This window comes from Nyctereutes procyonoides, unplaced genomic scaffold (genome assembly GCF_905146905.1).
Source record: "Nyctereutes procyonoides isolate TBG_1078 unplaced genomic scaffold, NYPRO_anot_genome, whole genome shotgun sequence".
Taxonomy (NCBI): Eukaryota; Metazoa; Chordata; class Mammalia; order Carnivora; family Canidae; genus Nyctereutes; species Nyctereutes procyonoides.
Window position 1 is genome coordinate 21,586,207 of NW_026575049.1, and position 27,894 is coordinate 21,614,100.

Here is a 27,894-nt window from a genome sequence, read left to right on the forward strand (position 1 = left end):
CCACGTCGGGCTCCCGGTGCATGGAGCCTGCTTCTCCCTCTGCCTGTGTCTCTGCCTCTCTCTCTCTCTCTGTGTGTGACTATCATAAATAAATAAAAAATTAATAAAAAATTTAAAAAAAAAAAAAAAAAAACCAACAAATTCAAATACTTGCTTTTTAAAAAATTCACACACATTCAAGTAGTCATTTGACCTCACAACTGAGAGCTCAGGGCAAACATTCTCATTAACTACATCACACCAAGCTTTGTCATAACTGAAGTTGAGCACACAAAGTTGAAGTTAACATTTTATTGAGGACCAGAGTAACATAAAAGATTTTTCATGCTTCAAAAAGAAAGTCTTAAGTGGGTCTCTGGCTTCTCTCTCGAACACAACACATCCCGACCAACTTTGTGTTTCCTATTCTTAACTTTATACCTGGGAGAGCTCCAGCGCCATCAATGGGGAGTGTCATGAGATTTGGCAAGAAACATCACGTCAAAAATAACAGCCCCTGCAAGGAGAGCAAGCCGGGTCCGAAAGCACTGCCCCCAGTCCAGCGCTTTCGGCCCCGGCTGACCCTGACGGCTCACACTGCCACAGGCCCTCTACAAGCTCTGCTGGCCTCGCTGCATGCAAACCCCAAGTGGGCCACAGGAAGAGACTTTTAAGAGACAAGAACAGAAAGGTTGGCCCTTACCCCATGGAATAAAAACTCGGAAAGCTTGAAATTTGTAACTAAAATTTGCAAACTTGGTCTTGTGCTCCACATGTAGCTTGGCAGCTGTGAGCCAGCGTGCGGACTCGCCCAGCACTGAGCTGCCCTCTGGGGCCCCTCCACCGCCGTCAGGCCTGCTGTGCTCTGGGGCAGCTCTGGAGCCGAAGTCACTAAAATTAGGTAATTCCAAAGAAGCCCATGAGCTGCTCTTTCTTTTTCAAAACATACCATTCTCAGCAGCAGATGCCATGCCTCAAAGGAGCACCTGCACACACTTTACTATTTAACAATGCAACAAAAACTTTTAAGTTTTTTTTCTACAGTAACAGAGGTTTCCACATAAAAATTAGAAAATTTTAAGTGTCTAGTTTTTTTTTTTTTTCCTCTTTGGCAACTACTGTTGCTTAGACAGTCCTCACCCTCCCCTTTTCATTGACAAAGGGAGTGTGTCGAGCAGGAGCCAGGAGGCCCAGGATCTCCCTCCCCGCTGCTAGTGGTCCCTGAGGTAGGTGTCCGCCAGGCCTCACGGGAACCCTGACGTTCGTGCTTCCCCTTCCGAACAGTCAAACCACACAGTGGAACTTGCACCCAGCCTCCGAGGCCACACAGCCACATGGCTCTTCCAGGGTGTGGGATGGTTTCAAAGTGAGAGATCCCACGTGGAATTCTTGAACATTCCTCAGCGTTCAGGTTATGGCACTGTGGTTACAGAAGGCTGGTTTTCACATTGCAGGTTTTATTGGTCCTAAACATTTCAAGACCCTCCAGCATCATCTGTTTCAACAAAATGAAAGGAATACAGAAATGTTAAACTCAGCTTAAAGGAGTATTTGCAAGAGGATCTCCATTTCAGACACTGTCGAGTTTATTTTCCATGCTACACACTTTCAAAGTGATTCCATAATGTTAACAGTAGCCCTTGTTGAGAAATGGCTTTGTGACCTGTACACAACAGCAGGGAATCTGCACCCGTAGATGTGGGTGCCCTTTTCCTTCTGAGAGGACAGGGAGTAGGTGGCTGTTACCAGGCTGGGACAATTTCAACCTTCAGATGATAGCCCACTGGATAGCCAAGGAGTGTCCACAGCGGGATGGCTGTGCAGGTGACAGCCGGCCCACAGGGACAGCCAGAGCGTGGAACACAAACCCAGAGAGCTCTCTCTAGGGAGACACGACTGCCCAGAGCAGGGGTGCTGGCATCCAGGGGATCCTGGGGGCCCCACTGGCTCAACTGCCGCTCTCCCCCAAAGCCCCAGCCAGTGAGCCCTCTGCCCCACGTGGGCCGCCCCACATGGGCCACACCATCCGGAGGCGGCCCTGGAGGGGGAGCCGCACGAAGAGCAGCACCACTACGGGCGGAGCATCTCCAGGTCTGCCTTCCTGATTATCACAAGTGACCAAGGAGCCCAGACAGGACAAAAACAAGAGGCAGGAAAAGAGCCTAGTGGAAAAAACCACCTGTCCTGGAAGAAACGAGTCAAAGTGCTCATTTCATTTCTTTCATTTTTATTTGGTTACAGATGTCCCTACTGGCTGAATTCAGTCTAAATATTTGCCGAAAGACTTCAAAGAATTGTATTCCAAATGCTGAAGTAGCATTCTCCCCCTACAGGTCTGTGTGCTGAGGACCTGCTGCAGCGGTGGCTCAGTGTCCTTCAAGAAGGCTCACAGACACACCTCCAGCCTCCACAGCCTCTGTCTCCTGCCACCAGTCCTGCTCGGGCACGACCCTGCGCAGCCGCTTTTAAAAATTGCTTTTGTGGGGATCCCTGGGTGGCGCAGCGGTTTGGCGCCTGCCTTTGGCCCAGGGCGCGATCCTGGAGACCCAGGATTGAATCCCACATCAGGCTCCCAGTGCATGGAGCCTGCTTCTCCCTCTGCCTATGTCTCTGCCTCTCTCTCTCTCTCTCTGTGACTATCATAAATAAATAAAAATTAAAAAAAAAAAATTTTAAAAAAATTGCTTTTGTTATTTGCTTCATTAGGGATCTTTCTATCAATAACAGACTATTTCAACAGCACATGTTCCTTGTGATGTAGAAGGAAAATGCAGCATCGCAGCATTCCTCATACATACCCACTGAGGATTAATTTAAATGTTGAGTAACAGGTACCTGACACTCAATATGCTTTGTAGTCTGAGAATCTCAGTGGGTTCTTAGAGAAGTGTTTAAGAGCATTTTGCTTAAGTTTTCTTAAAGTAGTAAAAAATTAATACCGTTATCTGAAAATCCTCAATCCCAATGTTTTTAGGAATGGAATAGAGTCAGATAACGTGGGAATCTCTAGAGATTTGAAAACATATCACTGTCATGGGAGAAAAAAAAAGATTCTATGAAAGGGAATAAATCAGAAAACAAGAGCTCCCAGAAATTAACATTAAAACTCTCAAAAATTTAACCAGAGGCTAGAACACAATTTTGAGAACCGCCCAGAAAGTTTTTGAAAAAATAAAGACTGAAAAATGACAGGAAGACAAGAGAATAAACCAGAAATCAATCAACCGTAAATCAATCCATGAGGTCCAACCAGGACCATGAAATCAAGGAACAAGGAACAGAGTCGAAAGAAAGTATCAAGGAAACCAGAGTTATCCCAGGACTGGAGACGCAGGGAAAAAAATCAGCAGGGACATAGAAAAGATTTCCACCTAAACACACCTGAACATGAGGAAAAAGCTTCCAGAAAGGAAAGCAACAGGTTACCCACAGGTCATGGAGACCTGGGTTGGCAACAAACCCTCTTCAACAGAAAACCCGACCCGACCTGTAAGACAGTAGAGTCCCTAGGAAAAGGAAGCAGCAGAAGTCCACGCACCAGCCACGCGTGAAGGGTAAGGACCATGAGGGGCCCAGACGCCTGGGCCTCGGGGAGCTGCCCCCCCCCCCCACGCGGAGTGGGACAGCCTGAGGGGTCATGGCAGGTTGGCCGGGGACAGGAGGGGAGACCCAGGCAGCAGCCTAGGAGGCCAGGGGCGGGGTGGGGGGGGCAGCTGCGCAAGACTCTGCACACAGCCCGGGGCGGAGCAGCAGGCCAGGGTCTCAGGAAGGGGGTAGGCAGTATGACGGACAGAACGAGACATTAGAAACACCGCAAAACGTGATTTTTTTGAACAAGGCAAAAAGAAATCTAGAAACTCCTCAAAAACTAAAAAGCAACAGCAGTAACTCCAATATGCAACAAGCGAAAAAATGCATTTTCCCTTGATACTGAGAACGTCCTGCAATTGGAACCAATCCCATTAACGCTGCACACAAGACAGAGAACCAAGAAAAAAAATATTTGCCTTCTTTTAACAAAAGTGCTTTTGTTTTCCAACTTTGAGACCCAACCTATGGGCCGACCAGAGGGCTCGTGTGGGCTCGGGCCATGACCACACCCAGCGCAGCCCGCAGAGGAGACACGGCGTGGGGGTGAGGCGGCTGCGGGGGCTCGACAGGCAGGGCCCAGTGCGGATGCAGGAGTCCCACTCATGACGTGGGCAGCAAAGAGGAGGTGCTCTGGATCCCCGCAGAGGGGACCCCCACATAGAGGACCCCCGGGAGGATGGGCAGGCCGTGAGCAGCACCAGAGCCCCTGTCCCGGAGGCCATGGACCGGACCCACTTACATAATCCGTTTAGTAAATCTCAGTCGGTGACAGGGGAACAAGAAACAGGATTTGAAGTGGTTTTTTTGAAGACGGAGGGGGGACCTAAGTCAGGACAGTGGTCAACCCCAGATGCCAGGGGTGGGGGACAGGCTCCCAACAACACTGCTTGGTGAACTGGACACAATCCGGTGGCAGATGCGCTCTGTGAAATTTGAGGGCTGACCCAAGACTGTGCACCTTGTGTGTGTGTACTTGTTGCATCACACGCCTCCCCAGACACCCAGACAGGCTTCAGGCTGATGCCAGGCACCACCCCCGTCACCCCCTCCAGGCCCTCCCGACCAAGCACAGGTGAGGAGAGCACCGCACCCGCGGCCAACCCACAGCAGGCCCCACCGCAGGGAAAGCACCATACCGGCGTCGGACTGCCTGGGCCGTTTTGAGACTTCCATTCCATTCTCTTCCAGCTTCCTCTTAGCGCAGTCCTGACAAGCATTCCCTGAAAGGTGAAAACCTTTACTTACCAGCTGATCTCTTCTAGAATCCACCCTTCAAGGACCAGTTTATAAATCTGACTGCACTGAAGCACTGGCCAACAAGCCCTGCCAGGTGCCACAGATGATGCTTTGTCCAAAAGAGAAGGATGGACCCAGGAGTCACATCTAAGTGACAAAGTGACTCTAATAGAGGTGTCCTTCTGCAGGGAAAGGAGGCAGAAATGGAATGCAGAGCACGACGCTTTCAGGGGTCTCTACGCTGAAGCCCATCCACCACACGCAGGGCACCCGCACCAGACCCGCCAAGGGTGCGGGGCCGGTGCACAGAGGCCCCTCTCCCCCACCGCCTGACCGAAGCGCACAGCCTGCCACCAAGTCCGCTGGGAAGACACTGGCCGCTCCCGAGCTCGGTCCTATCTTGCGAATTTGTCAACAGCCAGAGTTGAGCCTAGCCGCAAGGACCTTCTCCTTTCCAGCAAGCAGCACACAGAAAAACTTGATGTGAAAAGGTCAGAACTTTTGCAGTAAACATCTCAGAAGGGGCTGGGACAACGCTACTACGCCTTAGACCCCATGGTAAAATAGGACTCTCATTCCAATTGCCCTGCATCTCTCGCTTGCGGGACAGTATCGTCAGGTGCCAGCAAGTGACCCCAGTTTACGCTGCCCCTGCCAAAGGGACGTGAGTTTAATCTCTCTACTGTCACGGGGACCATAGAGGCACGGCCGGCCAACAATCTCTGGCGGGGCTGTCTGAATACAGGCTAGGTATTTACTGCGAGAAACTTTCATGATTCTACGGTGGCAGGAAGATAATGGAACGTGTAGGCAAAAAAAACAGGCTGGTAAAAATCAAGATCTGCTTTACCCAACAGTGTGGTGCTGTCCACTCGGTCAGCATCTGGAGAAGAAAGGAAAACAGTCAGCAGAACCCAGACTTCACGTGCTCGTCCTCCTCGGGCCAGTGGCGGGGACGGCAGACAGGCCTACTCAGGCGGCGCCACAGCAACTGGGAACCTGAATACCAGCTCTAGGGAGCCGGGGGACCACGGCCAGCAGGCGGCCCTCCTCTCCTCCACCCAGTGTCACTGTGAGGACCGAGGGAGGGGTGGCATGGGCTGGCCTGGCCCACAGGGAGAAAGGGTCCGGGACCCACCATCACTATCATGACCATCATTGCTGGGACACCACCCTCTCCAGTCAAGAGAGGTACTTCAAAAACCTACATACAGGGACCCCTGGGTGGCTCAGCAGTTCAGCACCTGCCTTCGGCTCAGGGCGTGATCCTGGAGACCCAGGATCGAGTCCCGCATCGGGCTCCCTGCATGGAGCCTGCTTCTCCCTCTGCCTGTGTCTCTCTCATGAATAAATAAATAAAATCTTAAAAAACAAAACAAAAACCTAAGTACAACATCCTTGAAGGACCCGATCACCAATTATAAGTCCAAAAGATCTTTTGGCCCCAACAGCTTGTCAAATCCTCTCAGCTGCCTGGGCTCGGGAATGGGGCCTCCGCCGGGTTAGGAAAGCACCCAGAGGCACCCCCCGAGGCCCGAGCTCATGTGGGTGTCTGTGAGGCCCTGGTCCTCCGGGGAGCCATGCATGCAGAGGCAGGAGAGGCTGTGGGTCATGCAGGGTAACCTCTGGTCCTCTCCAGGGCTGGGCCCGTGGTCTACTTTGGGACACACTGGATTCCAGTCCCAGCTCCAAACTCTCTGGGTGCTCCTGGACAAGTGATTCATCTCTTTGAGTTGGTCCTGCATCTGTCAAATCATCTAGTTTCTGGCCATGGATACTGTCACTGAAAATGAAGGTCAAGAATGTAAAACGCAGAGTTTTACGAGTGAGCATCTGTCCCTGCTTCTCCTCCGCCAAGGAAATGGGCTAACGCCCTAACTCTACTTTCCTTCACGGACATGCAACTTAAACTGGTCCACATGCTAATTACTCGCAATTCTCACTAGGACTAGCGGGGAGAGACAGAGCCGCTGGACCACGTGTGCCTCCGGTCACCTGTGACCCTGGCCCCCAATTCCCCTGCCCAGGGGGTGGGGAGCGGGGCTACGTTCTCGCTGTAGTTAAATCCAGCCAGTCCAGACCTTTCCAAGTTTGCCATCATCCATGTTTTAGGACCCCAAACTCAAAGCCATTAACCACCTTATGTTGGGATGACCAATTTAAGACCGGCTCCATTATCGAGGTCATTCCTGACAGGTCCCCAGCAGCTGGGCCAAGGAGACTTATGTGTTGCACGCACCGCAACGGGATAAAGATGGTATTTGCAAAAAAGTGTAAAAGTCTTCATGAGATCATTCTGTACCTCTGCAGTTTTAACTTGTAAAATGCAGTGAGGAAACAGGGTAACTGAGGCTCTGCGCTTCCCAGGGTTTTGGCGTCTCCACTGTGGAGCTGGCGGGGTGTGCCGTCGACTGGCTAAGGATACCAGAAGCGTGGCAAACACTGACTGCCATCGAACAGCTTTAAACGCTCAAGTCCTGTGCGGAGATCACCATCACACTGACTACCTTGACCTTCGATTTCACACACGCATCTTTTTAAAGGTAACTGGAGGGCTGGGGAGCTTAGTGGTATGAAAACTCCATCCCCATTTTATTTTCTGTGTGTAAATTGTATCGCAAAAAAAAAAGGAAAAACTGAAAAGAACTCCATTAATGTCGTGCCTGGAAAAAGCAAGAAAGAAATCCCCTACCTGGACTGCGCTGCCTGCAGATCTGAGTGGCAAGGTCCTGCACGTAGCCAGGAAAGTAGTCAAAACAGTCCCCGTAGGACACGACTTTAATCCCATGCAAAAGCATGTCCGCTTGATGCTTAAAGAAATGGTCTTCATTCTCCTTGAGCACAAGCATGTAGTGCTCCAGCTCCACCTTGTTCGGCACCGAGTACAGGAAGAGAGCCTGGAAGATCTGGTCCCGGAGGGTCTCCCCGCAGCCCACAAACAGGAAGGACTTGGTGCGGTACAGGTTCTGGAGGACTTCCTGTGGAAAAGCCAACGAAGAGCCACGGATGCTCACCTGAAAAGTGGTGCGACCCTAGGCCCGAGTGCCGGCTGCATGTCTACGCCTTCAGAACGCTGCTCGGCAATGGGCCCCTCCCACCAGCTACACCAGGGACAGAGCAAGAGGCAGCACACACTCTGCAAGTCAACCCAGCGCAGCACTCAGCAAACAGAGGCCCAAGCTGAGCGGACATCCCTGCTCAGCACTCGTGGGAGCCCCTTCCTCTCCAAGCCAGGGTAATGGGTACAGCCCCCATCAATGTCCAGTGTCATTGTGCCTCAAAGTAAGGAAAGCCTAATGCCCACCCACCCACCCACCCAGCCATCCTGTGGTGCAGCCTAGCAACTCAAATCTTCGGGGATTATGTACAATTTTAAATTCTTATAACATGAAATAAAGACATTCCATTTGTTTCTGTTCAGAACTGTGCACATCCAACACTCGGGAATTAATGTGTCTGCATGTAAATAAAAAAAAAAAAAAAATTAAAAATATTAAAAAAAAAAAAAAAAAAGGGATCCCTGGGTGGCGCAGCGGTTTGGCGCCTGCCTTTGGCCCAGGGCACGATCCTGGAGACCCGGGATCGAATCCCACGTCGGGCTCCCGGTGCATGGAGCCTGCTTCTCCCTCTGCCTGTGTCTCTGCCTCTCTCTCTCATTCTGTGTGACTATCATAAATAAATAAAAAAAAATAAAAAAAAAATTAAAAATATTAAAAAAAAAAAAAAATAATGTGTCTGCATGGATCACAGATGGGAACCAGGGACCGCTGTCAGGAGAACAGGGGTTTTGGGAATGAAGGCAAAAGAGCTGAGGAAGGAGGGGACCCATGACAGTGATCCAAGGGAACAGGCAAAAGGGGCCGGCAAAGATTCAGGGGGTCACTCAGGCACGCAGCAGAGAGTCAGCACTTCAGACATCTGACACCCTAATGAGAGGGCCAGGGTCCACCCAGCCATTCTCACAGCCTCCCACAAGCGTCCCTGACCCCCGGAGGGGCACCAGTCCAGTCACCCATCAGGCCACGCCTGTGCCGTGGGCCACAAGCCGGGTCAGCCAAAGGACAGGAGTGCCTGACCCCAAGATCAGCAGGGACTCAGTGAAGGTACAGTGGTTTCTAAATGCACTAATAAAAAACTTCATAGAAAGCTGAAAAGCAGTTTTTCCACACTTCATTTTGTCCAGGATATCAAAACAGCTTCACAGAGAATGAAGTTGTAAAATGAGGTTTTGAAAGCAAGAGAGAAAGACTGCCAAGTGGAGAAAGGAAAGGAGGTGCCTGAAGGAACACACACAAGGGTAGTGGGGGGTGGTGGCCCGAGAGTCCACACAGATGGTGCAGGGTCCACGGGCCACGCTGGAGGCTCACGGGCATCGCAGAGCACTCAGGACTCACCGCGTGAGTCCGCCAGCCCCTGGAGATCCAGCTGAGAACAGGGCCAGCTGTGTGCCCCGCAGGGCGGGCATGCCTGGAGGCCGGGAGTTACCTGCACTGCCACCAAGGGGACACCACCAAAGCCTAAGGAAAGGGGGCCGTACCATGACTTCTGGGTCTTGTGTAACATCTTTATATCCCGATGGATCCAGGACCATCCCACAGGGATCCGTGTACAAGCCATGAATATGAAGAACTCCATACTTGATGTGCCCTCTTGCCCACTGAAGGACCTGTCAGAAATCAAGCCAAGACAAAGGGGAAAACCGGGTATTATTCAAAACAGAAGAGAAAAATACCTAAATTGGATTTGTGGTTTTTTTCAAACCTCTTTGGAAAGAATGACAGAGATACTTCACGTCATAGTGCTACCTACATACAAAGCCTAAGAGTGATCAGCTGTTGGCGCTGGTGACTCCTGTCACATCAAAGAGGACTGCAGGGGGCAGCCCAGGTGGCTCAGCAGTTTAGCGCTGCCTTCAGCCCAGGGTGTGATCCTGGAGACCCGGGATCGAGTCCCACGTCGGGCTCCCTGCATGGAGCCTGCTTCTCCCTCTGCCTGTGTCTCTGCCTCTCTCTCTGTGTCTCTCATGAGTAAATAAATAAATAAAATCTTTAAAAAAAAAAAAAAAGGGGGACTGCAGGACAGCCACAGACAGCTGCGAAGAAGCCACCTCCAGCACCCAAGACCAAAACACACGGTCAAGGCTGGTGACTTTAGGAGACTAAGGGGACTTCTAAGTGACACATTGCATTTTAATTACCGCTGTGTATATTAAAATGCAGTTGTGTTTACACCCAGAAAAAAACATACGAATAAAATAAATTAGCAAATAGCTCTATATTGATTTCATTTCAAGATCTAGAATAGAGGTCTTTAAAAAGAGTCACATCAGGGCAGCCCAGGTGACTCAGCGGTTTAGCGCCACCTTCAGCCCAGGGCCTGATCCTGGAGACCCGGGATCGAGTCCCACGTCGGGCTCCCTGCATGGAGCCAGCTTCTCCCTCTGCCTGTGTCTCTGCCTCTCTCTGTCTCTCATGAGTAAATAAATAAATAAAATCTTAAAAAAAAAAAAAAAAGAGGCACATCAGACACCGAATTTTATCCTCATGCCAGGGGCACCTTCACGGTGGGCAGGTGGTCCCCACGGTGCCAGAAAACTGGACAAACCCCAACGGCTCTACTGGTGCAACCCAGACAGATGAGCCAGTGGGCACTTCAGCCTCAAGCCCTCAGCATTTCCAGAGATGCTCTTTACAACAGCAAGCAAGCCTCACAGAGGGGACTAGTGTCACTAACAGCTCAGAAGAGGGTGGGACCCGTGACCGCACCAGCACAGTCCTAGTAGGCTGTCCCTTGGACACACGTGGCCGCCCACCAGACTTGTGCCAAGCTCTGCAGGAAAGAAAGCAGCTCCGGGGTCTGAACTGGCTGCAGCTGCACACTCACTCTGGGCCTCAAGGGGGCATAATCTCTAGGCCTTAGGTTCCTGCGTGGAGGGCAGGCCTGGCCGAGACCACTCTCAGGATGCAGACACATGGGGTGGGGGCAGTATCAGTAAGGACATAAAATCTTTAAGCAAATATGCAACAGATATAAACATGTCACAAAAGCAATAGTCAATAACACGAAACCATGATCCACCTTAGCAAGGCAAAACCAAAATGTTAAATTTTCACCTATTTTCACCTCAGCAGGGGAAATGTGTTTTGTTTTCTGGTAACACGGTGTGTTCACAAGACGTGGGAGGTGGATACCCTCCCACATAGCTGGTGGGAGGATGAACTCGCTATCTTTCTGGACAGCCAGCTGGTGATTCCTATCATCTAAAATACTCCTGCCCTCTGACCCCACAACTCTTCTAGGAATCTACCCTAAAGAACAGACATGGAAACATAAGGATTTTTACTGCAGCATTACTTACAATTGTGGAAATATGCTAACGATAATAGAGAAAGATTAACGGTTATGTTTCAATGATTAAACTGCTATTTAAAAGCACGCTTTGAAACACAGCTTAAGGACAGCAAAATACTCAAAGTATAATATTAAGGGAAAAAACCAAGATAAAAACGTTCCATATGGCATACTCCCAGTTTGTTAATGAAGGGACAGGACCACCCGAACCACGGCGCCAGGACCAGGGGCGACCTTGCTCGTGACTCTTACGGCCCCTACTTCCCACGAGGACTGTGATGAATCCACACAAGAAGCCCTTGCGGACATGCAGGACAGAACACACAACAAAACCAGAGCAGGCAGCGAGACGGGAAGGGCATCACCCCGTGGGAAACCTGGGCCGCCTCTGAGGCAGCGCAGATCCCCAGCCAGCTCGCACCACCTCCTCCATGGCTGCCTCCCGCCCTGGAACCCGCAGGCCGCACCTTCGTCTTGTCCTTCAGGTCCAGAGACTCCATGGGCTTGCTCTGCTGCTGCCCGAAGATCTCCAGCAGGTTGTCATAGTTGGTGGTCAGCACCATGGTGCCCCTCTCCATCAGGCTGAGGATGGACTGCAGCACCAGCGGGTTCTGGATGTGCTGCTCCAGGTTGTCAAAAATCTCCATCAGGCAGTCCTGGAAGAAGTTGGGCTTGGTGTCGCCTGTACGCTAGGAAGAGGTGGAACAGGAGTTACAAACATCGTCTCTCATCAACCCCTGAGCAGCTAAGCAGCGATACTCTGGGCGCCAGCGTTAAAAGAAGGAAACCCCTGACTCGTACGAGTTTACTGAAACCCTAGAGGGAGACAGATCCTGCACAAATACGTAAGTGATTCGTCAACAGTGGCAAATGTTATGGGAAAGTAAGAGAAAGGGGACCAGGTGCTGCTGGGGGCAAAGGGACAAGTGGAAGGGAGGGCCTCTGCGAAGGGGCGTTTGAGCAGAGCTGAGGAAATGAGGGGCCTCTGGAGAGCGTGTCCCAGGCAGAAGAAGGAGCAGGTGCAAAGGCACTGAGGTAGCAACAGCACAGGTAGATCCAAGGGTGTGCAAGGGGCCCCTGTCGCAGGGCGAGAGCATGGCTAAGGTCAGCAGGTGAGGTGACCCAGAACCAGATCACGTGAGGCTCTGATGACCACAGAGCGTAGGAAAGACTTCAGATTCCCCCCGAGAGTGCTGCAGGGGTACTGGTTTGTCTTTCTTGCTGGTAGAGGAAACAGTGTGTCTTAATGGCATCTGCAGTTAGGTGCAAGGCAGTGGGGTTGACAGCGAGTGTGGAGGGATTTGATGACTGGAGAGCGAAAGCCGGCCCCTGGATGGAGCAGCCGCGGTCTCAGAGGTCACTCGTGGCCTGCACGAGAGCTGCTTCAGTGGAGCGGTGGGGCCAAGCCTGGCTGGGGTGGGCTCAGGAGGAGACGTAAGCAACTGGCAGCAGCAAATACGCAGAGTGCTTCTGAACAGCTCTGCAGTGAAGGGGAGCAGAGGCCTGGGGCAGTGGCTAGTACCTGGGGGGCAGGAGGTGTCGTGCACGCCAGTAAGACCGAACCTCCCCCAGGCATTCCCTGAGCACCAGCTGCGGGATCAGCAGGGCCAGGACTTTGCCACCAGCTGAGGGATCACCACCAAATCCCTCAGCCTGCCCTCGGGACCGTCTATCAGAAGTCACCCCCACACACACCCACTGTACCATCTAGCTCTGTGGATGTCACAGGCCACAAGACCCTCCTGTGAGCACTCGTGGCTCCCAGCCAGCACTTTTCTGACAGTTGTTATCTCCCCAATCCCGGAAACCCTTCCTCTGTTCCCAGTGGGTCCATCGTCAGTAAACCCCCACATCATCCTCCTTCTGCCACTGAAAGCTGGCCCTGGCCGTCCCTGAGGCCCTCACACTCGCTGGGCCTGGGCAGATGGGGAAATGGCTCGCCGTCAGGTCACAGTGTCTGCTGGTTTATTCATCCACTGAGATGACCCGTTTTGCATCGCGGCCTTTCCTCCACTGGCCTTATCCCATCTCTGCCAACCAGCCTACCATCACATCCCAAACCTGACACTATTAGGAGCAGGACCCTTTCAGAACTTCTGGCCCAGGCTCCCACTGTCTGACCCTGCAGCCCCGACTCCCAGGGCAGCACACCACCAGCTTGGTTACCAGGTACCCCGAGTCTCCCCCTCTGCCGACCTAACTCCTCCCATTCAGCAGCTTACACTCCCGATTTTTAGAATTTTTATCACCGCAACTACCTCCTTGAATAAGCTTTCAACCTTGCTGACCCCTTCCTGTGCTTTGCTGGATTTCCTGGCAACTCTGATACGACCCCTCCTCCCCCCACCGCATTCCCACACCCGTTCTCAGCTGCTCAGCATGGTGGGGGGGACACAGTCGTTCCGATTGGCCTCACTTTAAATCCTTATGAAGCTTTACAAAATACACACGTGAAGAGTAGTCAAGTCTCCACGAAGGTGGGCGCTCTAAGTGGGTTAAATGAGCGTCCGCCTCGCTGGCCTCTCTCCACAAGAACGACCTCACCTAACGGTGCCCCTGGCGCTGCCCAGCACTCCTACACCTCTGTCCACACACGCAGCACCCTCCTCCTAGGACAGGCCTCAGCAACCCTGTCCATAAAGGACCAGAGAGCCACTGTTTTAGAACGTGGGCCTCACAGTCTCTGCCACAACTACTCAACTGCCCCATGCACAATATGCAAATGATCCGTGTGGCTGTGGACCAGTAACTTCATTTACAAAACGGGCGGCGGGCCAGGTTTGGCCGGGACTGCAACTGGCCAGCCCTGGCCCAGATCCAAGTGGCCCAGTATTAATAGAACACCCCACGAAAACAAAGATACATCCACGAAAACAAAAGAAACAAAAGCAAAAATGAACTATTGGGACTTCATCAAGATAAGAAGCTTTTGCACAGCAAAGGATACAGTCAACAAAACTCAAAGACAACCTACAGAATGGGAGAAGATATTTGCAAATAACATATCAGATAAAGGGCTAGTTTCCAAAATCTATAAAGAACTTATTAAACTCAACACCAAAGAAACAAACAATCCAATCATGAAATGGGCAAAAGACATGAAGAGAAATCTCACAGAGGAAGACATAGACATGGCCAACATGCACATGAGAAAATGCTCTGCATCACTTGCCATCAGGGAAATACAAATCAAAACCACAATGAGATACCACCTCACACCAGTGAGAATGGGGAAAATTAACAAGGCAGGAAACAACAAATGTTGGAGAGGATGCGGAGAAAAGGGAACCCTCTTACACTGTTGGTGGGAATGTGAACTGGTGCAGCCACTCTGGAAAACTGTGTGGAGGTTCCTCAAAGAATTAAAAATAAACCTGCCCTACGACCCAGCAATTGCACTGTTAGGGATTTACCCCGAAGATTCAGATGCAATGAAACGCCGGGGCACCTGCACCCCGATGTTTCTAGCAGCCATGTCCACAATAGCCAAACTGTGGAAGGAGCCTCGGTGCCCATCGAAAGATGAATGGATAAAGAAGATGTGGTTTATGTATACAATGGAATATTACTCAGCCATTAGAAACAACAAATACCCACCATTTGCTTCAACGTGGATGGAACTGGAGGGTATTATGCTGAGTGAAGTAAGTCAATCGGAGAAGGACAAACAGTGTATGTTCTCACTTATTTGGGGAATATGAATAATAGTGAAGGGGAATATAAGGGAAGGGAGAATAAATGTGTGGGAGATATCAGAAAGGGACACAGAACATAAAGACTTCTAACTCTGGGAAATGAACTAGGGGTGGTGGAAGGGGAGGAGGGCGGGGGGTGGGGGTGAATGGGTGACGGGCACGGAGGGGGACACTTGACGGGATGAGCACTGGGTGTTATTCTGTATGTTGGTAAATTGAACACCAATAAAAATTAATTTATAAAAAAAAAAGAACACCCCCCTGTGGGATAGCTGCCCCACTGAAAACCCTTCCCAGGCTCTGGAAAGCCGGGCAGGGCCATGTGTAACCTGGCAGTGGGAGATGTGGCTCCCTGTCAGGCCCTTGAGGGGAGGAGGCAGGAGCTCACCTCATTTCCCCCCAGCTGGATGGTGAAGACGGCAGAGCAGCAGGACAGGGCCTGGGCCCCCAACACTGGCACGCCACCTGCTCTACCGGGCTGCTGGCCCAGATTTTTATGTGAGAAATAAAAACGTGATCATCTGTAAGCCAAGCTGGGGTGTCTACAGCAGCTAAACGCTTCCAGTCTCCCCAGGGACCCCAAAGACACCTTTTCATGCTTTCTGTGCAACACCTCCAATGCTTTCCCCCACCCCAACCCTCAGAGGATGGCTGTGCTTTAATACATACTCGAGTAGCGAGAAGAAACCTGCCGCGAGTCTCTACCACATTATGTAGCTTCCAGCGTCTACACCAGTCCACACGGCTAACCCGGCCAAGCAGCGGCTGATGGCAGACCCCACGCCTGCACCAGTGCCTGATTCGAGGGCATCCCTCGGCAATGGCCCACTGTTCCACCCTTCCTCTCTACTAGACCACTTCCACCTGCCGACGAAGCCACTCTACCTTTTCCTATCTTCAAAAGTTGGCAGGAACCACTTGTCATCTGAAGATACACGGCTGGCCCACTTAAACCAAAATACACCTCAAGGATACCCCTCCGCGGAGTACAAAATCCTAAGGTTTGTCCCTAGTACAGCATGACGACATCCCAGAGCCTATCCCAGACGCCCCACATGGATTCGGGCCCAAGCTAGCACACACTCCTTGAGGAGCCCCACCGTGCGCCTGGCATCACCACTGCTGTGAGAGGTGCTATGCTAGTGGACCAGAAGCTTCTGGCCCAGCAGCCTCACTCTGCCGAGAACTAAACATGACATAGGCTTAAAGAAGTGTCCACGTTAGGGTCCCAGGTCGGGAGCACGTGGTCCCAACCCGGCCACAGGTTCAGAGAACCACGCTACCCCGCGGAAACCCGAAGTGCCTGTCTGAAAAAGACTTACAGGTGACATCTTCCGGATCAGATCATGGGCGACCACCAGCAGGTCCCGGTCCTTCGTCACTTTCCTGCGGAACTCTGCGACGTCCCCCGGGTGAAGCACCTCCAGCTGCTCAGCAGCCTCGATGACCGCCTCGATGCAGCTCCTCCACGAGCAGAGGGCTGGGATTCCCGGCGCCACCGCAGCACTGACACCCGTCCCAATGACCAGCAGCAGCTCCTGGGGCTGCTTCCGGATGAGGCTTTTCAGAAACTTTCTACTTAAAGCAACAGAAAGAACAGAAGTCAATGTGGAAAGTACTGCACCCACGGAGGAAAATGGTGTCTAGGAATATCTACGAATTGTGAGGTCAGACGGACCACAGGCCCCCTGCCCCCACTCACACCACCGGAAGACAGAGCCTGCACGTTATTCTTTTTTGTGTATTTATTTTACACGTCCTATCCTCATTCCTGGGACCCGGGGACAGTTGTGTCTTATTCATCTTGAGTCCCCCATGGTGTGAAGCACATATTTAAGTGATATATATGTGAACAAAAAGCTAGCAGTTTTAATTCCTTTGAAGCTGCCAAGAGCCTGTAAATACTAACCACGATGACAAAAACGATCCCTGCTTGCAGTGCCAGGTAAGAAACTTCCCGGCCAGAGCTGGCTTTCTGCCTCTTACGCACCCCAGCCCCTCCCAAGCTAACACTTCCTCATCTAGCATCACTTTGAACAAGCACGACTCGTGCTTCACTGGGGGTCAAAGAGTGCTCTCCAGTGAAGCATGGCACCCCAGTCCCCGAGGTGACCCTGGGATCACTCGTTGCTTGGTTTGGAGACCAGGTTACAGTCGTTTCCTTATGCAAAGAAGAAACTGCCTTCTGGAACGTTTCTTACATCGCAGTGAAGGCTGGCCGCACAGCCCCCAGACGTTCCCTCCTGACACAAGGTTCCGCTTCCACATTTGCTTCTGCAGGTGGCAGGTTAAATATAAATGACACCTCAGGAGACGTGTGACAGAGGCTATCTACCTGCGTGAAGATGTGGCTGACTTTATTTACCTTGACTTTTGTTCACTTCTGTTTGTTGTCTTTTCCACTGGATCCATCTGTAAATCCTAAAGAGAAACATTAGAAGTGACTTCCGTTTCCCAGATAGAAGTTCTTTTATTAGTACATGGAAGAGAGTTCAAGCTGGAATTAAAATCAAAGGTCCTGGATCCTTATTTAAATTAGAATGCCTAAAAAATGTCATAGACAAAACACATACTTCCCTAATGTTTCCTAAACCACGGTTCCCACCACCCAGGCCAGGCAAAGCCTCCTATTCAGATTCCCCGTAGCTCTAAGCCAGACAGAAAAGGAATGAAAGTTCACGCACACCCACCTAGACGGTGCAGTGGGCTCAGGGGTGGGTGTCCCCTTGCCGCCCCCTTTATGACTCTGCTTCCAGTTGACATGGACACAAATGACTTATCACAGAAGGAAGAAGGGCAAGTGGCCCAACAGAGGAGAGCCAGGAAGCGGTTTCTTAGGGGGGAGGCACAGGCATGCTCTGCAGGGGGCAGGGCCCTAGTGCAAGGGAGCCCAGCCCCCTCAGCAAATCTTCCCAGGCCCCAGCCCCCTCGGCCGTGTTGAAAGCCAGTCCAAAAAAATTATCTAAATAAAAGGTCAATTCTTAGCTTTACATAAAACAAGAACCTTAAACCAGCTAGGTCTCTATTGCCGTACTACCTCCATGTTCTACAAATTTTGCAGAATCACTTTACCCCAATTCCAGAATATTTACTGTAAACAAGGAAACAGAAAAATAAAGTTTAAAAAGCCCATAAACCACTACCTCAGCACGAACTGCTGTGAACAGGTGTATATTGCCTTCTAGATGTTTTACATTTTCCTCTCATTGGAGTCCAAAAGCCATAGCCTACTGTTTTCCATGCATTATAATCAAAGCATCTTCCTGACAACCATCTTTGTGCGCAAAGATTTTTTATCTATTTTGGAATTATTTAGGAGAGATTTTTTGAGAAGTAGAATTGCTGAGTTAAGGAATATAAACACTGTAAAATACTTGAGCACATACTGGCAAACTACCTCTCAGAAAAGCGAGTCAGCAGAATATGTGAGTGCCTGCTTCACCAGATCCTAACCAGCCCTGACGGAAATCCGCCTTTTTACGTGTGTAGTCTTGTCTTTTTTAATCTCAATTAGAACCAGGTCACCAAAAATAATTTCCCAGGGTAAGTAAACAGGCTTAATCTCCCTGTAAGGATCATTAGATTTTAGAGCTAAATGGGATCCTCAGAGTATCCCCTGACAATGCACACACAATGTAGGCGCCTGGATGCCTCCTCCCACCCCACCGTGCCCTACCCTACCCTACCCTACCCCGCCTCGCCCCACCCCACCCCGGGGAAAGGGTTCAGATTCCTTCAAACTCCCAATGGTGTCTGTGACCTTTCCCCAAATGTTAAGAAATCGTAGTACACAGGCAAGAAAAATGCTGCTAACAGATGCCTGTCATCTGTCCAGGGAGAGGCTGGCAAAGTCAGGGCTGGTTCTCCGCCTTCACTCCATCCTCCTTCCACTACAAAGTTACTATCAGGGGATCCCTGGGTGGCTCAGCAGTTTAGCGCCTGCCTTCAGCCCAGGGCATGATCCTGGGGTCCCGGGATCGAGTCCCTGGGGTCCTGGGATCGAGTTCCACATCAGGCTTCCTGTATGGAGCCTGCTTCTCTCCTTCTGCCTGTGTCTCTGCCTCTCTCTTTCTGTGTCTATCATGAATAAATAAATAAAATCTTTTTAAGAAAAAAAGTTACTATCAGAGCCATCAAAGTCAAATCTTTTTTTTTTTTTAACCTACTAGATATTTTCTAAGGAAAGTAACATACTGGGGCTTTCCACTCTATTTGGACACCCTGGATCCCAGCCCTGAGATTTCAATGGCTGACCTAACTGTTCACCAATCCTGTTTTAACATCTATAAAATATGAAATGTGGCTAACTGACCAAGTTTTGAAAGCTTGAGAATCTCTCATATGAAAGGAGCTCTGGAGGCTCAATTTGCTGAGTCAAACAGCTCAGGCTCTGACCTGCCAATGAGGCAGCTTTCTTAACCTCCCACTTCAGGATGGAAGTTGAGACTCATTCCTACTCGATCCTATTGGACAAGTTAGTAGGAGATGCTTATCAGTTGACTAATCCAATGGCCTCCCGCCCCTGCCTCCCAAAATAACGCACATCCCTTTGACATAGTTACTCCTGGGAAGAAGCCTCTTATCTTAGCCTCCTCTACATAACATCTTAGGAGTAATCTTTAAGCAGTCACTGGTCAACCAAAAGACTTAAGAAATGCCCCAATCTCTTTCCATGGTAAAGACCTTTACAAATCTACCTGTAGTTCTTTCAATTCTTGTGCAACCGCTTGTACCCGCACAAACTGGAAACCCAAACACTGCATTTACACATCTGCAAAACAGTATGGACAATTCAAACTTCGGTGGACAAGATTTAACTCCCAAATTACGTGATTTCAAAGTTTTCCAAGGGAATTCATCCCTGTAAATACTGAACACTTACACACAACAGATCCCAGCTCGCCCTCCAAAGCAGTCTGCTGCTGGTCCAGATGCTCAAACCTCCTTCTCTGTCTGAGCCTGATCAAAGTCAGGAGCTGGCCCCTCAGCGCCTCAACCGAATCCCAAGCTCCAGCTTCAACAGGCAGATAGATGTGCCTCTAGACTTCCACACCACTGTGCATCTTTAAGAAGCAAAGTAGCCAACAGGGAAGTCCCCAATTATATGAAGACTCCACACAAGCACTGTGATGAGCTGCACAGCTGCCCATATTTAGACATCGACGGCTCATTCTAACGCTGCAGGCTGGAGATACGACCTCACTTCCTGTTCTTTCGGCAGAGTACTCATCAGGGCCAAATCTCACCAGAATCTGGAGAGTACCCCCAAATCTCCTTCTTCTTACACCAAGGGCCAAGTAGGAGATTTCCAAAGCAACTAGTGCCAGATCCTAGAAGTTCCGGCAGGATGGCAAGCCCCAGCTGGTCTGCTCCCATGCTCAACACCACTCTTCTAAACCAATCGGATTCCAGACAGCAGCAACAAAAGCCTTTGAGAAGCTGCATCTTTTGGTTTCCTTGGTGACCACGCCGTCACCAGAGTTTGTAGGCCCAAAGCCAAGTCATCATAGCAACCTATTTTTTTTTTTTTTTCAAGGACCTATCAGCATTTCCTAAAAGCAAACTCTGGCCCAACACAGATCTGTAGAAGCAGTTCCTGTCCTTTTCATCTAAAGCCAGGAATAAAAGTCTTCACAGGATGTCTTCTGCTTAAAATCTGAGATCATAAGTATTTTATGAACTAGCTTCAGAGTAGCCAGAGACTGCCAGCATCCAGCACAAAATAAATGTTCACCACATTGGGTCCAATGCAAGAGAATCAACTATGAACATGGCCCTTGTTATTTACAACTAGCAAGACAAAGTCCCCTCCCAACTCCCTAACCCCACTGTGCCAGATGGTTCATGACCTTCCGCTGCCATCATCCTTCCTGACCATGCCTACGTAGAGGCCCCACACTTCTAACTCTGGACCTCATTGTGTGACTTCTCCAGCCAACAGGAGATGGGAGGGCAGGCAAGCAAGCATTTCGTAAGAGCTTTGACTCTGGAGCCAGCCCTCTTGGAACTCGGGCCTGCAATGCACAGTCTAGCCTCCTGGGAGGCTGAGGCACACCATCCAACTATCCAGCACCCGTCCACCCAACACATCAAAGGCTACCTGGAGCTATTTGGTGCCGGCCAATCAGCCAGATCACGAGAGATTGCAGTGAGGCCAGCTGAAGACCTGCTGGAGCAGGCTCGGACGCCAATCTGCAGAACCGACCTTTGTTGGAATTACCTCACTGTTCTCCACTGCTAGGAAGGGCGCAGGTATGGAAAAGGCAAAAGGGTCAAGAGAAGGAAAAAAGAATGGATCAAGGAGTGTTCCAATCATAGTTTTGAGGGGGAGGGATAAAATGTCAAGAATAGTCTTTGTGAAATTAGCATAACAAAAAACTTATTGAAACAAATTATTTTCTATTATAAACTACACTTTCCCTTTACAAGCACAAACCACAAATGAGAATCTGTGGGGTCCTCAAAAGTATCCTTAGGAAAACCTCTTCACTTCTCTCTATAAATGAATGATAGGCGTTTGGCACAGCATAAGAGCAGAGAGATGAGAGCTCTCAGTGAAGAGGGATGTACACTCAAAATATATTCCTCTCACACAGCAGGGAAAGGGAAGATGCAAGTATCTGTCAAGGTTTCCTAAAGCTGGCTTCTCCCCTCACCTGTAGCCGACCCACAGTCATGGAATGAGGTGCTCCCTGGACATGTGGAAATACATGACTGGCAGCAGGGCAAGGCCTGGGTATTAGGTACTAGCCACAGTCAGGCCCTGCCGCTGTTACAAAGTAACCCAGGCTGAGAAATCATGTATAAACGTGCTGCTAGCAAAGACAGAGACTCGGAAATGGAGTTGACCCTTGAAAAATGGGGAGGAGGGACGGGGTAGAGGCACCCTGCATGCTTGAAAAGCTGCGTCTAACTTTTGACTCCCCAAAACTATAATAATAGAAAGAGCCACAAAGTTTACAGAGAGATGAACCATTCACGAGATTAGTGCACACGGCATTTCAGGCAGATACGGGCAGTTCTTGAACTCGCCACAAGAGCAACAGGAAGCAGCCACCTAATAAGGACAGTACAGTATCCCTGCAGTGCATTCGATGCAGTTACAGTTGATACTGCATCTCTATTTACATTCTCTTGACCAAGAATGAAGTCATAAGTCTGTAAGTTTTGATGAATTTTGACTTCTCTTATAATAGATTTGTGTATCTTTTATGGTGGTAAATGACAAAATAGACTAGTATCTACAACTATTTTATGCATTCATGACATATCTGTCTCTGAATTTTTTTAGTTCAAGGCTTTGCGGCTTGTCTGTTTTTTTCAAACTGTCACACATCTCAAAAGGAATTTCCAATGTATTTACTGAAAACAAACTGCGTGTAAGTGGACCCACACATTCAAACCTGTGTTGTTCAAGGGTCAACTGTATTAGTATTAAGTGTAATCTGCTGTGGTTCCTAAGGACTGGAAAATCCTAAGAGGAGGCCAAAACCTAGCCATTGTACTCTGGCTACACCAAGGCAAGCCTGGAAGCCATAAAGCAAGCGCTTCCCAGTGCGTCTCCACCTATGGGCACACTACAGCAGCTACCAAAGCTCTTGACGCAAACACTGGTATTTAATACTGTCCTCTCCTTTTACTCTGATGTCATTCCCACAAACTGCCTTTTTCACAGCAACCTGGCTCCGCATGCAGACGTGGGGGTGGTGGACGCAAAAGCAGAAATCACTGGGTAACAAAAGTTTTCAAGTACATCTGACGGCCATACTTCTAACCACAAATGAATCATCTGGGAGTGATAAATGTGCTTCTGGTGACTTTGATTAGCATGACTAAGTTCGCCTGATGTGGAAACAAGGTGCGAATGGACAGCAAGCTTCCAGAACTACAAGAGGCTTAGCCCTGAGACCACAGCAACCCCAATATGGGGGCAGCCCTGGAGCCGCTACAGAGAAAACACAAGATCTGGACTTAAGAAAATGCCACCACTTCAGGAGCAGGGGCCATCTCTCTGTGAACCTGTGTTTCCAAACGTGTCAGCTGGGAATTCCACCTCCCATACCACTCACTGTTGCACAAACTTCAGTTGAGTCAACGACCAAAAAGGTTCTTGATCGGCTGTAAAGCGTTGATCACCATAAACCACCGCGGCAGCAGATGGCTGCCCTCAGCATCAGGGGGCTCCCAGCTCAAGGCTCTGGTTTCCAAGGCGGCAAGCACAACCACACACTCACTTAGCCACAGTTCTGGTCAAACTTCCTCCCAGCCATTACTAACAAGGGGTCTTTACAATGAATGGTTCTTCTTCATTTTACAGAAAACACAGAACCTTGATTTGAACACCTGACACTAAACCAATCTTTTTTTAAAAGTGGTCAAAATAAATTACAACAGAAAAAAATGCGTCTTGTTAGCAGTTATAATGCATTCATTTGTTTGCATTTTTAACAGTTATAATGCCTCTAGCGTTGCCTGGGCATATACCCCAAAGGAAGACAAGAAAACCCACCACTCATAAAAACGTGAACGTCACAGTTTGGTTCAAACGGCAACATTCGTTAGTGACATTTTCCGTACCCTTACTAGATTCAGGGGAAAGTACTTCACGTGCATCATCTCACTTCATCCCATCAGTAACCCAGCGAAGTGCTCACTACTATGGCCCCCCATCGGGCGAGGCCAACGGTAAACCTTTCCCAGAGACCGGTCACCATGGTGAATACAGTCCTGTGCATTTTCTCCTGACTTGAGCCCAGCTCAGGATGGCAAACATACCTGATGTTTTATCGTGAACCCTGGCAACCTCTGAAGTGTTTGCTGTTTTAGTTTGTCAGTCAGATGAGACGCGTCAAATTAACTCAAATAGACACGTTACTTAATGATAAGCCAATAACGGTAAGATACACCACCACAAAGGCCAAAAGCAGGCTGAACCACCGGCGTTGAGCCATCCCAAGAAAAATAAGAGATGTTCTAGAAAGTAAACCTCTAATGAGATGTGACACTACAGAATTCTAGAGCTGGGGGGATCCAAAAGGTTATAGGATGCCAGATGCCCTAATTTTAGAGAAGTGAAAATGAAGACTCTGGGAGGTAGTGACTTAGTTCCTCCTCCCCACCCCAACCCCCCCGCCGAGGACTAAGGGGCAAGCTAGAAAATTGCTCCTGCCTCATGGCCCCTGACCTTGCATCCTGGAGCATTACCTGCTCCCCCATGGGAGCAAAGCTTCATCTCAAGTACTCACTGCATCTAAGGCACCTTTTGTACCACCAGCTCCTCACAGGTAACAAGCCACGGTGTCTAGCTGACCTGCAGTTTCACCTGCTTTCTTAGCTCACTTTCCAGAAATGCTAAGAGCAACGGCCGCCGTGATGAAGGTCTAAGAGGCAGCAGGAAGAAGCTGCAGGCAAAAGCAGCAGCTCCCAACAGTTTTCTGTTTGGTCTAGGCTGGCTCACCACCCCACAGTTCACACAGACTTTGGCCTGGACAGACCAGACCCGGAGCACTGGGCAGAAACCAGGGCCGCCTCAAAAGGACTTCTGTCTCCGGGCAAGGAGAGGCTCCAGGCTCCTGGCAGGGAGGAAACAGGGTCCGTGGAAAGAGGAGTTCCACACCCCACGCTGGTTGTACTACTTAACATGGGGATAGGTTACTTACTCTGGATCTCTATTTCCTTTATCTGTAAAAAAGGAATCCTATGTCATGTCTCCTAGGGTTGCTGGAAACATTAAAGGTAACACTTCAAAGAACACAGACTAGAACAGTATGCTTCCCACTACACCCTGGATGTGACTGGCTGCCCTTCCTGGATTTAATTAGTTAAAATTAAATAAATCTACAAATCCAGTTTTTCAGTCCCACCAGCCTTATTTTAAGCGCCTGCTAGGTACACGGGGCTAGTGCCTTGCAGAGCACGGATGCAGAACATTTTCACCACCACGTGAAATTCCAGGCCACAGACTGTGTCCTCCTGAGAGCCACCCTGCCTCCAGTCCCACACAGTCTCCAGAGCACAGGACCCATCGAACTTGCCTCTCCTTCATGGACTTCCCATCTCCTCAGGGCTCCTAAGTCCAAAGTCCAAACTCCAAACCCTGTATCCTATTCCATCTCCAAGAACCTGCTTCTTCACACTGCCTCCTCTCCCACCCCATGCCATGTGTGCATCTCCTGTGTGGATGCTGGGCTCCCACCCCGATGCAGTGACCCCGAAGCCCCAGAGACCACCCACCTTTTGGGGAAAAGGACAAAACCTCTCCTACTGGGACTACTAAGTTCCAAAGTCCATTTCCAGGCAGGAAAGTGTAGGCTAAGACAGGAAAGAGCTGAACGCCAGTCTCTGGGGTCTAGCCTTGAGAGGCCCAGCCAAGGTCTCCACTGCCCCCACCCTGGTCCGGGACCCCTCGATCTTTCACCTCGCTTCCTCCCGCTGCAACAGCCAGTGATTGCTATAAACACAAAAACCATTCCACTCCCCTAAACCCCTCAGCGGGCCCCGACTCCGTGCCTGCATCCTGATCCCCCCTGCCCACCCTCTTCTTTACCCACTCTGCATCCCAAACCCTGCACTCTGCCAAACTTCCTGATTTCCCCATTCTGGTCTCCCTGGAATCTCCCTCAGTCTTCCCCACTGACCAACTCCTGCCTTCCTTCAGCCCTGAGCCCCGTCACTGTCTCCTCGGACGATAGGAGCAGCTGCAATTCAGGAAAGGAGCAAGGGCATGAGTCTCAGGGAACAAAGCTGGATTCACCCCACTTACAAATCCTGCCCTGACGACCTTTCTGTTAAGGCGGCAGTTCATCTGCAGCCGGCCCCTGGGATGGCTCTCGGCTCCAGCCACCCCTGCTTCCAAAATCCGCTGTGCTTGGTGGCAACACCGCTCTGCGTTTTCACACACCGTCCCCTTCCCAGGACTGGGGCAAACTTCTCAACCTCAACCTTCAAGATCAGCGCACCTGTTAGCCGTGGGCCTCCCTCCCCTCTTGAGGGACCTCTCCCCAACACCACTTCCTGAGAATCAGGCTCCCACCCCAGCTGGGCTCAAGGCCTACGCGGTGATCATCACCCTGAGGAACCACCTGCTTGCTTCACGGTCCTCCCCCAGGTGACCCTGCCCACTTGCGGCCCTGAGAGCAAGGACTCTGGCATCTCTGGCTCCGGCGCCAATTCCTGGAAACTACTGGGCATTCAAAAAAAAAAAAAAAAAAATATATATATATATATATATATATGTGCATATATATGTTAATTCCACAAATGAAAAAATTAAGCCAAGGAGACAACCTCGGAGCCCCATCTGCTCCAACTCCCCACCTGCGCGGCTGCCCCTCCTCCGCGAGGTCAGATGGCTTCTCTAGACTCTTCTGCGGGGCCACAGGAGTCTCGGCAACAGCATTAAAAGTTAATCACTGTGGCTGCTCCGGCCTCAAAGCAGCAGTGCACACAAATGGAAACGTGGGCGCCGAGGTCACGGGCCCGGCGGGGCTGCAAGGGGTCGTCAGCTGACCCAGCAGCCGCCCCGACTCCACCGTAGCATGGGGGGGCACCGGACGCGGAGCCCGTGACAGGTGGCAGAGGAGGCGCGGGCCCGGGTCGCGGGAGGGCGCCGAGGGCCTGCGCGCCGGCGGTGACCCGGGCGTGCTCAGGGGGCCCCGGGAGGCCTCGGGGGCCCTCGGGGGGGTCCCGGCGTCCGGAGGGAATCCTGAGGCTCTGCGGCCCCGGGGTCCTGGGAGCGGCGGGGGTCGGGGAGGCCAGGGGCTGCCAAGGGCCTCGGGGCGGGGGGCCCGTAACGGCGTGGAGGGGTCTCGGGGACCGCGGGGGCTCTGGGCCCCCCCCGCCCCCCCCCGGGCCCCTCACCTGCGGGCGCCTCACCTGCGGGCCCGGCTCCCGCCGCCGCCTCCCGCTCAGCGGTGCACCGCGCTCCGGGGCTCTGGGCGGCCGCGCGCTCCCCGGCTGGGCGGGGCCGGCGGCGGCGAGGGCTGCGCGCGCAGCCCGGGGGCGGGGCGGGGGCGGGGACCCGGGCGGGAGCCGCCGCCTCCGGGTGAGCGGCCGCCGCGCCGCCGCCAAGCCTTCCCCGCCCGCCGCCGCCGCCGCGCCGAGGTCCCGCCCGAGCCCAACGGCCCCGCGGACACAAGCCCCGCCCCGTGGCCCCGCCCCCGGCGCTCCGGCGCAGACGCGGCGGGGGGACGCGCCGAGCGCTCGCGCCTTCGAACCCGCGGGTCTGCGCGTCCTCGCTGCTCGCGTCGGGAAAATGGGCGCAGGCGCACTCTGCGGGGACCCGGGGAGCGACTCCGTGTGCCCGGAAGCGCCCGACGCTGCCGGTGCCTGTGCGTGTGCGCGCGCCTCCCGCGGTCCGGCCTCCCGCCGCGCCCGGACCCCGGAACCCCGCTCCGCACCCGGACCCCCGGGGAATCCCTCCGCACCCGGACCCCCCCCCGCACCCGGACCCCCGGAACCCCGCTCCGCACCCGGACCCCGGGGAATCCCTCCGCACCCGGACCCCCCCCCCGCACCCGGACCCCGGAACCCCGCTCCGCACCCGGACCCCCGGGGAATCCCTCCGCACCCGAACCCCCCCCCCGCACCCGGACCCCGGAACCCCCCCGCACCCGGACCCCGGAACCCCCCTCCGCACCCGGACCCCGGAACCCCCCCCGCACCCGGACCCCGGAACCCCCCTCCGCACCCGGACCCCGGAACCCCCCCGCACCCGGACCCCGGAACCCCCCTCCGGACCCCGGAACCCCGCTCCGCACCCGGACCCCGGAACCCCCCTCCGCACCCGGACCCCGGGGAATCCCTCCGGACCCCAGGACCCCCCCCCGCACCCGGACCCCGGAACCCCGCTCCGCACCCGGACCCCGGACCCCCGCTCCGCACCCGGACCCCAGGACCCCCCCCCGCACCCGGACCCCGGAACCCCGCTCCGCACCCGGACCCCAGGACCCCCCCCCGCACCCGGACCCTGGGGAATCCCTCCGCACCCGGACCCGGGACGCCCCCCCTTCCGCGCCCCAGATTCGCGCTGCGGCCCAGGGCG

General features: G+C 52.0%; 1 protein-coding gene across 9 annotated transcripts; it reads right to left on the reverse strand.

Annotated features, from left to right (window-relative positions):
* Nucleotides 1-276: 276 nt before the first annotated feature.
* Nucleotides 277-26,804, reverse strand: FAM118A (family with sequence similarity 118 member A). 9 transcript variants are annotated; one of them, XM_055329070.1, is made up of 9 exons: nucleotides 26,727-26,804; nucleotides 17,218-17,273; nucleotides 16,175-16,427; nucleotides 11,625-11,846; nucleotides 9,344-9,472; nucleotides 7,499-7,784; nucleotides 5,657-5,689; nucleotides 4,707-4,790; nucleotides 277-1,474 (listed from the first exon to the last, which is right to left on the reverse strand). In XM_055329070.1, the coding sequence occupies exons 2-9, from the start codon at nucleotides 17,262-17,264 to the stop codon at nucleotides 1,455-1,457; spliced, it is 1,074 nt and encodes a 357-aa protein (XP_055185045.1). In that variant the 5' UTR covers nucleotides 17,265-17,273; nucleotides 26,727-26,804; the 3' UTR covers nucleotides 277-1,454. The 9 variants fall into 9 exon arrangements, with proteins under 9 accessions (XP_055185045.1, XP_055185041.1, XP_055185047.1 ...); XM_055329066.1 differs by having other exon boundaries at nucleotides 16,175-16,430; XM_055329072.1 differs by having other exon boundaries at nucleotides 26,712-26,803.
* Nucleotides 26,805-27,894: the final 1,090 nt, after the last annotated feature.